General features: G+C 33.3%; 1 protein-coding gene across 12 annotated transcripts in view; it reads left to right on the forward strand.

Moving 5' to 3' along the window:
* Positions 1 to 13074, forward strand: part of PTK2 (protein tyrosine kinase 2) — a 380904-nt gene that overhangs the window by 222224 nt on the left and 145606 nt on the right. For all 12 annotated transcript variants that reach the window (XM_074264715.1, XM_074264671.1, XM_074264680.1 and 9 more), the window contains 3 exons: positions 311 to 388; positions 1394 to 1501; positions 10940 to 11057. In XM_074264715.1, coding sequence (XP_074120816.1) covers positions 311 to 388; positions 1394 to 1501; positions 10940 to 11057 — 304 coding nt within the window. The remainder of the gene's footprint in view (positions 1 to 310; positions 389 to 1393; positions 1502 to 10939; positions 11058 to 13074) is intronic.

Raw genomic sequence — 13074 nt, forward strand, 5'->3', positions numbered from 1 at the left:
ATCTTATATGAAAGAAGCAACTCAGATTGTTTTAAGCTAACTTACTAATCAATATTGCTTAAGTATTATGAGCAAGAATTTAAACTGTAGTTCTTTGGCTCCATAACCAATCTCATTCCACAATACTACTCGTCAATCTTTACCTTGGTTGGTGAAATATATTTAAATGCTCCATGAACCATGAATTAAACTAGCTCTCTTCATGTCCTTTATTCATTTATTATTTATTCATGTTCATTTATTCGTTTGCTTATAATCCTGCACTTATTCTTCCCTCAACCTCCAATTTTCATCTTTTCACCCCAAAAAGTCAAGTTGGATCATTTCTGTGGAGTTGGCAATTGGCCCAGAAGAAGGCATCAGTTACCTTACAGACAAGGGCTCCAATGTAAGTCTCTCTCTATTGTTTTGTCACAACTGTCCATGCAGGGTACTCCATGCATTCTTAATTCAGCACTCAAAGGTGAATGAATAGTGTAATCTTTGAATCAAAGTAAGAAAAAGTAGGTCATTCTTACTAGAAGCTGTAACTCTGCCAATGATTCTTTTCATGGAAAGGTTTCTAGTGCATTGAGACAGAAATAAAGAACCTTTGAAGACTTACTGAAATTCCTTAGTTGTATGAACTCAGTGATTCTTTTCATGCATTTTGTTAGTCACTGTATTTTCTGTAAATGTATTGGTAATTTCCACTATGATAAATATTTATATAGCATCTTATAGTTTATAAAACTCTCTCCTTCAGCATTTGTTAGAAATACAGGTATTTTCTGTATTTTCCAGATATGAAAATTGAATTCAGAGAGCCTGTTTAATTTTACTGCAATCACAGGCTATTTAATGGTGATGTTAGAACCTAGAACTCTGTTTTTATGACTTCATGTGTAAAGTTGGCAACTTTATGTACTGCACATAATTATGGCATAGTGGTATTTTTATTTCTTACTTGAAAGTAGTTTTTCTTAACAAGTACATTTGGGATATAATTGTTGCAAGAGTCAATCAAGAAATAAATAAGTTGTTATTCAGCATGTTTATTCAATCCAATATGTTGTCACGTGCTTATTGTAAATAAAATTGAACAGTAGAGAGATAAAAGTATATGACATGGACCCTTTAGGAGTTTCTATATAATTACAAAAATAATTGTAATAGAAATTACACTGTTATTGAAGTATAAGTTATCATATATATGAAGAAGAAATCACTTACAAGTAAGATAAGGGAGAAGATGAAATAAATTCTGTAGAGGGTAGACAAATAAACGAGGCCACCTCATCCCCCCTTCGCAGTTTTTAAAATCAAAATCAAAAATTATTGAGCCAGACTATGTTTTGGTGACACAGTGTACTAGCAAGGTATAAAGGCATTTAGATTGTCTTTACCTTTACAGCCTACACATCTTGCAGACTTCAATCAAGTTCAGACCATTCAGTATTCAAACAGTGATGACAAAGACAGAAAAGGAATGCTGCAACTCAAAATAGCAGGAGCACCTGAGGTAAGAGACTCTACCTAACCCGTAGGGATTAGTCCTAGGCTAACAATAATGATAATATTGTGACTTACTTTCATGTAACCCTCTGCTGTAATATAGGATTTCCTTTGTAACAACTTTGTTAGAGAGATATAGCCTAAGTATTTTATTAGTATTATTATTATTCCCATTTTAAATTGAGGAAACCGAGGCCCTTAAAGATTGTGTTAGTTGGCAGCTAGGTGGCGTAGTGGATAGAGCACCGGCCCTAAAGTCAGGAGGACCTGAGTTCATATTTGACCTCAGACACTTAATACTGCCTAATTGTGTGATCCAGGGCAAGTCACTTAACCCCAATTGCCTCCACACACAAAAAGAAAAGAAAAAGGAAAAGATTGCATTAGTTGAACTAGTAAGTATTAGGACCTAAAATGAAACTAGCTAGAGAGCCAACTTCAGGATTCATCATTACTTAACCTTCTCAGTGGACCACTGTTCCAAATACATAAAGACTGTTATTGTCCAATCAGTTCCTGATCTTTTGGAGAATGAATATTTACTGTTAAACTGTTAAAAATTCATGGATCCCTACCATAATAATAATTGTGTTATTAAATATCAAAAGTATGATGGAAGAAAAGCACCATGAAGTCCAGCGACAGTAGATGAGAATATAATTTTTAGTTAAATTTGGATGTATTCATTGAAACAAAGTACATTAGCAACATTAATGTGAAATACCTATGTATGAAGACATATATGTCATTTACTAATTCTTTTTATCTATGCACTTCTCCAATAGAACAAAGCTTAGGTGTAAAGCTCATTTATTTCAATTTTATTACTGTCGAAATGATTTTGTAGTTCCAAGAGGTGAGGCCTAGACTTTGTGGTTCTAGAGCTAGAAAAGAGCTAGAAAAGATGAGGAAACGAAAGTACAAGGATGTTGAGGTACTTAGACAAAGTCCTACAAGTAGTACACAAGGCCACAAATACTAAAGAATTTATATAATGCCAGTTTTTTTTTTTTTTTTTTTTAAAGAACTTTACCCATTGTATACTCTTTGCTGATTGATTGTAAAGAGATTCCAGGCCAGTGATATATTTAGGATCTTTCCTACCCAGACATGTGATCACTAACAATTTTCACTCAAGAAATTAACTGAAAGTTAGTTTGGTTAATTTCTTGAGTGAAAATTGTTAGTGATCATATGTCTGGGTCATGACTGTACTATGTCAAGTTAGTGTATAATTCCCATTGTCCCTCATACAAATGTTGTCTTTTTTAAAAAATTGTTTTTATCAGAAGTCATGTTAATTTTTAGATCTGTATTCAGTAATGGTTAAATGACTTAAGATAAAATAAGATCATAAAATTAGTGGAAGATATTGTAGAAGTCATCTATACTCAAGCTTCTTAAATTGTATATGTGACCCCACGCATGTGAAGTCTTGTAACTGAATGTGAGACGTCATGAAAGTATGTATGATTTATTATTAGTAAATGTTTGATTTACATATGTATTTTATGTACGTCTATAACTGGGATTACATAAAAATTTCTCAGTTGAAAAGGGATTGAGAGAGGAAAAAGATTAAGAATTACCAAATTTTATCTCAATTCAACAATTTTTTACAAATTACTATTGGAGGCACTGACAATGTAGGGCAGGGGTTCTCAAACTACGGTCAACAGGCCAGATGTGGCCCGCTGAGGACATTTATGGAACCCGCCGGATTATGGGAAATGGGCTGAGGGGTGGAGACAGAGTGTGAGGTTTTGTTTTTACTATAGTCCGGCCCTCCCACAGTCTGAGGGACAGTAAACTGGCCCCCTATTTTAAAAGTTTGAGGACCATTGGTGTAGGGTAAAGACAAAATTGTCCCTGTCTTCAAGGAGGAGCTTCTATTATGCTCTGCAAGGTAATATATATAAATAAGCGACTGCAAAGTAATAAAGGGGGATAAATCATAAGACTTGAAGGAAAATAAAAGTTATGAAAGATTAGGTATAAGTAGGATTAATTCTAGGAGGGTGCAGAATGGAAAATGTAGACAGAATTAGTGAGGAAAAGTTCAGTTTAAGATGACAAAGAAGGTAATTACATTAGATTGTTTGATGTATAAAATTTAACTATGTTGCTAATTAAAATATCCTATACTTTTGAATACAAATATACTTTAATATAAATGTATATATCTTCAACTATTTGCTACAGACAATAAATCTATTTGCCATTTGATATGACTTTTTTTATTACAACTTTTTATTGACAGTACATATACATGGGTAATTTTTTACAACATTATCCCTTGTACTCACTTCTGTTCTGACTTTTCCCTTCCCTCCCTCCACCCCTTCTCCTAGATGGCAGATAGTCTTATACATGTTAAATGTGTTATAGTATATCCTAGATACAATATATGTGTGCAGAACTGAACAGTTTTCTTGTTGCACAGGAAGAATTGTATTCAGAAGATAAAAATAACTTGAGAAGAAAAGCAAAAATGTAAACCATTCACACTCATTTCCCAGTGTTCCTTCTCTGGCTGTAGCTGATTCTGTCTATCATTAGTCATTTGGAACTGAATTAATTGATATGACTCTTTACCTTGTATTATTAATCCCCAAAATTTTTAGAAAAAGTAGATGAGAGGCGAATTCTGGGATAATGGTTGACAGAGTAAGTCAGAAAATTCTAAGTTCTCCACATTTCCCCCACAAACAAGGCAAAATACTTTAGGGGTAACATCAAAAAAAATCTGTAGGAGTTGTGGCAGAACAGTGGTCCTCCTTGGACAAGAGAGAAGATCTGAAGAAAAAAATAGGACTAGAGGAACTAGCCTTCATTTAGGCTAGTTCCACTGAAACTAAGAGGCAGCCCTGGAGCTAGGTGGGTTGGGTGTTAGCCTCTACCCCAGCCACAGGAGCTTTCACCTCCCACACTATGTGGGGAGTCTGGTGTCATAAGTGGGGAAGACTGAGGAAACCTCTGCAGATAAGGAATAAGGTCCAGTTGTACTGCTGAGATGTGGCCCTGGACTAAAAAGAGCCAGCACAAGCCTATTGAGTGCAGAGACAGTGGAGCAGAAAAACTGTTGGCTACAATCACTTTCCGGAGGGTAAATTTGTCAGTTTTTTGTTTCAAGTCACAGGGAAGAATTGAAAGAGATCTTGAGGCTGGAGGTACCATCATACCCCACCCCAGAATTAGAGGTGGCAATTTAAAAAAAAAAAAAAAAAAAAAAGACAAAAGAGTAGCATTGCAGCCATAGAAAGTTTCTATGGGAATAGAGAAGACTAGAGTTCAGTCTTCAAAGAAAAATATTGAAGTAAAAAAAAAAAAAAAAAAAAAAGACTTCTATGTCAAAGAATTCATAAAAACACTCAAAAAAAAGACTTTAAAAATTAAATGAGAGATGAGAAGGTGCTCTAAATCACTATTGATCAGAGAAAGGCAAATTAAGACAACTCTGAGATACCACTACACACTTCTCAGATTGGCTAAGATACAGGGACAAATAATGATGAATGTTGGAGGGAATGTGGGAAAACTGGAACACTGATGCATTGTTGGTGGAGTTGTGAATGAATCCAACCATTGTGGAGAGCAATTTGGAACTATGCTCAAAAAGTTGTCAAACTATGCATACCCTCTGATGCTGCAGTGTTTCTACTGGGCTTATATCCCAAAGAGATCTTAAAAGAGGGAAAGGGACTCACATGTGCAAAAGTATTTGTGGCAGTTCTCTTTGTAGTGGCAAGAAACTGGAAACTGAGTGGATGCCTATCAGTTGGAGAATGGCTGAATAAATTATGGTATATGAATGTTATAGAATATTATTGTTCTGTAAGAAATGACCAGCAGGATTAATACAGAGAGTCCTGGAGAGACTTACATGAACTGATGCTAAGTTAAATGAACAGAACCAGGAGATCATGGTACACAGCAACAACAAAACTATATGATGATCAGTTCTGATGGACGTGGCTCTCATCAACAATGAGATGATTCAAACCAATTCCAATTGTTCAGTAATGAAGAGAGTCATCTACACCCAGAGAGAAGACTATGGGTACTGAATGTGGATCACATTCTAACTCTTTTTGTTGTTCAAGCGTTAGTTGTTGCTTTCTTACTCATTTACTTTCTCTTTTTTTTAATCTTGATTTTTCTTGTGCAGCAAGATAATTGTATAAGTGTGTGTGTGTATATATGTATATGCATATATATATGTGTGTATGTATATATATATGTATATATATAAGATTTAACATTTTAACATGTTTTATATATATAGGATTGTTTGCTATCTAGGGGAAGGAGGAGAAAATGTGAAAAACAAGGCTATGCAAGAGGTCAATGTTGTCAAATTATCCATGCACATGTTTTGGAAATAAAAAGACTTATTTAAAAAATTAAATGTGAGATATTGAGGAAAAACTTTAAAAAAGAAAAATAAGAGCAATCCAAGAAAAACAAGAACATTATGAAAAGAAGGTCAGCCAGCTAGAAAAGGAGATACAGAGTCTAAAGGGGGAAAATGATTCTTTGAAAATTAGAATTGGGAAGGGGGAAGTCAGCAAAGATATAAAAGACCATGAAGTAATAAAAGAAAAAAAAATAGAAAACATTATGAGACATCTCATTAGAAAACCAGTAGATCTGGAGAGCAAGAAGAGAAAAATAAGAATAATTGGACTACCTGAAAGCTATGATCTAAAAAAGATTCAATAGTACAAGAATAATTAATGAAAATTATCCTGAAATGTTAGAACAAGAAAGGAAAGTAAAAATAGAAAAAAATCCACCAATCACCACCTGAAAAGAGATCCTATGGGGAAACCTACAGGAACACCATTGCTAAATTTTGAAATCCCCAAATCAAAGAGAAAATTTTATGAGCAACAACAATAGCAACAAAAACAGTTCAAATATGCTGGAACCACAATTAAAATCACAGAAAACCAATCAGCAACTACAATAATTCATGTCTTGAAATCAAAGTACTAGAGCTGCAGCTGAAAAATAGCATATCCAGCAAAATTAAGCATAATCCTGAAGGGAAAAAATATATATTTAATGAATTTTCAGACTTTCAGGATTTTGTTACAAAAAATAAACTTTATCTGAACTTAATAAAAAATTTGACATATAAAAGACGAGAGAAACCAATGACTAATTTTAAGGGAATTAATAAGGAAAGACTTTTTATATGTGGAAATGTAAACCATATGTCTGAAATTGTCAGTAATTGATAGTTTGAATTGGAAAGATTGGGGAAGAGCTGAGTATAATGTGATTCTAACAAGCAAAACCACCTACAGAGGTAAAAACTGTAATTATGTTATACAAATGAGGTGTGAGAGTAAGAACTGACAGAGAAGAATTAGATAAAAGAGGAGGAGAGCTGGTAATTCTCAAATCCTATTCACATCAGAAATGGGTTAAAGAAGGAACAATGCATATACCTAGAACTCTTCAAAATTTATAAAGAAATAATAGGGGAATGGAATCGGATAAAATGGGTTTTGAAGTATGTGTAGATTAATGGGACTGAGAGAGGGGATAGTGGAGGGTTCTTTGGAGTGGAGGAGGAGTTGGTATACAAGGGGGTAGAAGTAAAAAGAGAAGAGTCAGTAGGGATAGGAAATAAGAAATACACAAACAATAATAATGATCAGGAGTAGACTTTATTAGGAAAAAAAATCTGGAGTCACAATCATTGATATTAGATGAAGTTAAGATTAAAATAGATTTATAAAATAAGAAAACTACATTATTTGTCAGACATATTAATATTGTTTTAGACTATTCAAAACAATTAGTATAAAGGTTAGAACATTCCTGTGGCTTGGGAAATATTGAATTGGTGGGTTTAGAAAAATATATAGAGACTTAGACCTCAAAAGAATGATGTTATCCACCTTCAGAGTTACAGAAGACAAAAACAAGCATGGTATGACCTTACATATATATGTAAATGTGTATATGAGTATAGTTATCTATATATATGTGTGTGTGTATAGTATGTGTAAGTGTGTATATGTATACAAAAATATATTCAACTGTAGCCTGTTTGAGGGAGGTGGGGGAGCAGAAACATAAAGTAAAAAGTTCATCGCAGGGAACCAAAGAAAACCTACAAGAAAGGAAGGAAGAAAAGATGGATAGCTCTGAATACCAATTTTTGCATTATATTCACTTTCGTGAAATGGAAATATACATATTTTGAATCCTCTCATTCTTATATGTATATGACAATTTTTTTTCTTTTTCTATTTTGTATTTGTTTGAAATAAATATATTAAAATGCTGTATGCAGGAGGCACTTCATAAATATAGCATGTCCTAAAATTCTTAATGAAACAAAAGATACAAGGAAAGTAATTGTGTAATAGTTAAAAGAGTGTTAAATGAGTTTGAAATGTTATTCAATGTTGGAGGGGATGTGGGAAAACTGTGCCATTGATGCATTGTTGGTGAAGTTGTGAAAGAATCCAACCATTCTGGAGAGCAATCTGGAATTATGCCCCAAAAGTTATCAAACTGTACATACCCTTTGATCTAACAGTGTTACTACTGGGCTTATATCCCAAAGAGATATTAAAGAAGGGAAAGGAACCTGTATGTGCAAGAATATTTGTGGCAGCCTTTTTTGTAGTGGCTAGAAACTGGAAAATGAATGGATGCCCATCAATTGAAGAAATTGTTGGGTAAATTATGGTATATGAAGGTTATGGAATATTATTGTTCCGTAAGAAATGACCTGTAGGATGAATACAGAGAGGCTTGGAGAGACTTACATGAACTGATGCTGAGGGAAATGAGCAGAACCAGAAGATAGATCATTATACACTTCAACAACAATACTGAATGAGGGATGTATTCTGATGGAATTGGATATCTTCAACAAAGAGAAGAGCTAATCCAATTCCAATTGATCGATGATGGACAGAATCAGCTACATCCAGAAAAGGAACACTGGGAAATGAGTATAAACTGTTTGCATTTTTGTTTTTCTTCCCAGGTTATTTTTACCTTCTGAATCAAATTCTTCCTGTGCAACAACAAAAAAATTCGGTTCTGCACACATATATTGTATGTAGAATACACTATAACATATTTAACATGTATGGGACTGCCTGCCATCTAGGAGAGGGGGTGGAGGGGAGGGAAAAAATTCGGAACAGAAGTGAGTGCAAGGGATAATGTAAAAAATTACCCATGCATATGTACTGTCAAAAAAAATGTTATAATTATAAAATTAAAAAATAATAATAATTTTAAAAATATAAAATTTTTAAAAATCTTATTCAGGCCATTTAAAGTTTTCATATCATCTTAGATAACTTTTAAATTGAAAAAGATCAGTAAGGAGCCTATCAGTATTGAATAGGTGTGTAACTTAAGATAAAAGCAAAAACAACTCAAAAAAACCCCTCATGTTTACTCTTTGCTGCCAATTAGTTCTCAATCTCTCCTCTTTCCTACCTCATCATTCACCTGAAATTTCTTTCTTCAAAGTTGCTAGTGACATCTTAATGGCTAAATCTTAAGAGCTTTGTCACCCATACTTCTTGACCTCTGTTGTATTTTGCACTGCTGATTCTCCGCTTCTCCTGAATTCTCTCTCCTCTATTTTTTGGTTTGACATATTTGTTCTTTTTCAGTTCCCATATGCTAGGTCATTATCCATATCATATCACTTACCTGTTTGTTTGTAATACCCAAGTTTCTGTGCTCTATTTTTCCTCTTTACCTCTTCTCTCTTAGTGAACTTCAAAAACTATCATGAATTCAACTATTGACTATTCATTTCAAATCAGATATACTAGATGTATAAAAACTCAGCTTGTTCAAAACGCAGCTCATTGTCTTCCCCTCTCTCCTTCTCAAACTCTTCCATCTTCTGGGCATCCTCATTCTTCTGTTCTCTCTGGTTTTGTGATTTAGGCTTCCTCCTGATCTCCTTATTCTCTCTTTCTATATATTCAAAGAAATTTTACTTTTTGTTTATATCCCTAATACTTAGTACAGAACCTGACAATATAGGTGCTTAGTAAATACTTGTTAATTAATTCATTGAATTCAGTTCATTCCATAATTTTAAAATGTATCATTATTGTCTTAAAGATAGTAAATATCTAGAAAAGAAAGGCTTGAATACATAGAACCATCATTGCTTCATCAGCAATAGATTGTGCCAGGCTAGATTTATTTTCTTTTTTGAAAAAATTTAGATAAGGAGAATGCTGTAGTTTGCCTGAAATGATACTGTCTTTATAGAAAAGATGGAGCAATATGGACATTAGATGGTTTCAGGACAGATTGAGTGAAAAGAATCAGTGTTGGCTTTTTTTTTTTTTTCTTTTTTTCATAATTCTTGAAATGGATACAACTGTAAGCTTAAAGTAAGGAAAAACATCTTGATACAATTATCCCAAAATAGTGTGAGCTGCCTTAGGAGGTTCCCCTCTACTTTAGGTCTTTTAATTTGATAACTAGATGACTATCTGTCATAGATATGAAAAAAATCCTTATTCTTTTTGGTTTGGATTAGATATACATTGTAGATACTCACATCTCAAAGATTCCGGGAAATAATGACTTCTCTGCTTTAAATAAAACTACCAAATGGTAATACTTACCTGGATTGAATGCAAGTTGAATGGGGGGAAGAAGAAAGGCAAAATTATGAACCCCTAAGGGAGCAATTGGATGGTATAATAGAATGCCAATCCTGGAGTCAGGAAGACTCTTCTTCCCAAGGTCAAATCTGACCTCAGATACTTATTGGCTGTGTGATACTGGACAAGTCACTTAACTATTTGCCTCAGTTTCCTCATCCGGGAAATTAGCAGGAGGAACCTCCTGCGTCTTTACTAATAAAACCCCAAGTAGAATCATGAAGAATCTGACATGACTAAATAACTGCAACTATTCCCACGATGATTGTATCATATGATGATAGACTTAGAACTGGCAGGAATCTAAAAGCAGTTCCCTTTCTTTATTCTTGGATTTATCTAAAGCTGCATAGATTGTGACAATGGCAAGAGATGAGCTTAGAGCCTATAACTTCGAAGCTACTGTGTATTTTGTTTGCCTTTCTCCAAGTTGTTTGAATTTTTTTTTAATTTAGAACTTGGAGCATTTCATTTATTATCTTTCCTTTATATTTGTGTACATTCTGGATAAGAAAAAGGGTTTTCTGACATTTACTTTAAGAAATGGTTCTATATTTAAACAAATCAGTTTTTATTTTATTTCTCCTACTACACATTCAGGAATTGTGTACTTAAATGTCATACTTCCTTTTTCATTCACTTATTCTAATATGTTTTGTTTGACCACTGCTTCTACTCTGGTTTTAAATTTTTACTGAATTCTGATGTCATGGCACAGCTGTTCCTTTGAGTATGGATAACAACAATAATGTCTCTTTTCTCTCCTTTAGCCTCTCACAGTGACAGCCCCATCTTTAACCATTGCAGAGAATATGGCTGACTTAATAGATGGATATTGCCGACTAGTTAATGGAGCCACACAATCTTTTATCATTAGACCTCAGAAAGGTACAGTGCCACATCTGTTTTGTTACTTATTTTTCTTTGTTTTAATTGTGCCAGCAGATTTTAAGTAGATTTTAGCCTTTTAAAAGATGCCTAGTAAGGTACAAAATTTGGAAGCCATAAATCAACATAGCTTTAGCTAGTATTCTTTATCTACAAAGGACATACAAATACTTGACACATGAGGAAGATTGAGGAGATGTTAAAGTTGTGAAGAAAATAATTTTTTTATTCTATGTAGTAAATAAGGATTTGATGAGTATAATACAGGCAACTGAAAGAAATATCAAGAGAGTAACTGGTGATTCTTATTCTTCAGAGAGCTCTGTGTTTTGATGTACCAATTTAATACATTTTCTGTAATGTTATTATATATATATATATATAAATATATATATATATATATATATATATATATAAAAGGTCTGTATTTAAACCTTTTATTAGAGCTAGAATTATTGTAATTAACTAATTTTAAAGTAATTTCTATTCTAGGATTTTAGATTGTTTTAAGAAACATGTTTCATTTACTAAGAGTACTATAGAAATGGGAGTTGTTATTCTCCTTCAATAACTAATTTTACGTTACTTTTCTCCTGACAGTATATCAGGGCATGAAATTTCACATAGGATGATGGCTCATAGGTACTTCTTCTTTTGTATTCCCACCTATTTCTATTTCTTAGTTCACCTATTTCTAGTTCTTAGTTAACTCTATCACCTCCTTCTGTCTATGATAACTTTAGGAGTCCCTTCTATTTTCTGATCCCTAATTTCATTCACATTTTTCCATTCTTTGTTCCTTTTTCTGCCTCCTTTATGGCCTTAGGATAAAATAAGAATTCCTATTTGGTGCATAAAGTTTTCTAGTCTGGCTTCAGTTTATCTCTTCAGACAGATCTCACATTATCCTTCATGCTCCCTGAATTCCAGCTAAACTTACCTACTAGATGTTCTTAATTCATTACTTAACATTATATCCACCTCCATGCCTTTGCATACGTTATCCCTCCTGAAACATTCTTCCTTCTCATCTTGACTTCCTAGAAATATTAGAATCTTGAAGAAAGGAAGAGATTCATTTCTTAGAATCTCTTCCTTTCTTCAAGGTTCTAGTATTGCTTCCTAAAAGAAGTCTTGCCTAATTCTTCCCAGTTTATAATTCCTTGTAAATAACTTTATTTATATTTATTTTATGCGCACAGACTCACATTTATGCCTACCTAAATAGGTGTATGTGTATGCACATATACATGTGTGTATATGTTGTATGTTTAACTATGTTATATACATCCAGGAGGTGAGTTGAAAAGTGTGGAATGGATAGAGGGGCTAGTTGTATGTAACTATCTATACTTTTTAGTATACTATTGGTCTGATTCTTTTTTCTAAAGAAAAAGAAGGCATCTAGCTTGAATGGAATGGAGTGGAGAAATATGTATGTGTGAATAATGATTTATGGTTTTCAGAATATTTTTGCATTCATTATTTCATTGTCTCAGTAACCCCATTAAGAAATCAGCATAAATATAATTCTTGGCTGCTAGTTCCAAACCATGTCATCTCCTTTCAAAACATTATCTGATTTAGCAAAATGCCTGGCAAATACTAACTAATAAGTACTTACCTTTTTTTTTTTTCTTTACCAATTCATGTTCTCATTTTACATTTGACTTGTAGATAAAAGATGTTTTCATAGTAAAGATTAAAATCCAAATGAGATCAAAAAGGCTTTACCTCTGTGGGCTCTGCTGTTGACCTGAGTTAACTTTGAAGCTCAAGATTCCCTGTTAAAGATAGAGAGAGTGCCTTGGTGCATATTTTAAGCAAATGTGTTGAGCCTCCTAGAATTTACTGTGTAAATTGGAACTTCAAAATGACATTAAATTAGATAAGTATTCCATTTTATTGAATACTGTCAAGATCATTGAACTTAGAATCAAATCTCTTCAGTCCTGCTTGTTGAAATGCTTACTAGTCTTGTGACCTTGGCCAGCAACTTCCCTTCTGAATCTTAGTT

This window comes from Sminthopsis crassicaudata, chromosome 1 (assembly GCF_048593235.1).
Source record: "Sminthopsis crassicaudata isolate SCR6 chromosome 1, ASM4859323v1, whole genome shotgun sequence".
Lineage (NCBI taxonomy): Eukaryota > Metazoa > Chordata > Mammalia > Dasyuromorphia > Dasyuridae > Sminthopsis > Sminthopsis crassicaudata.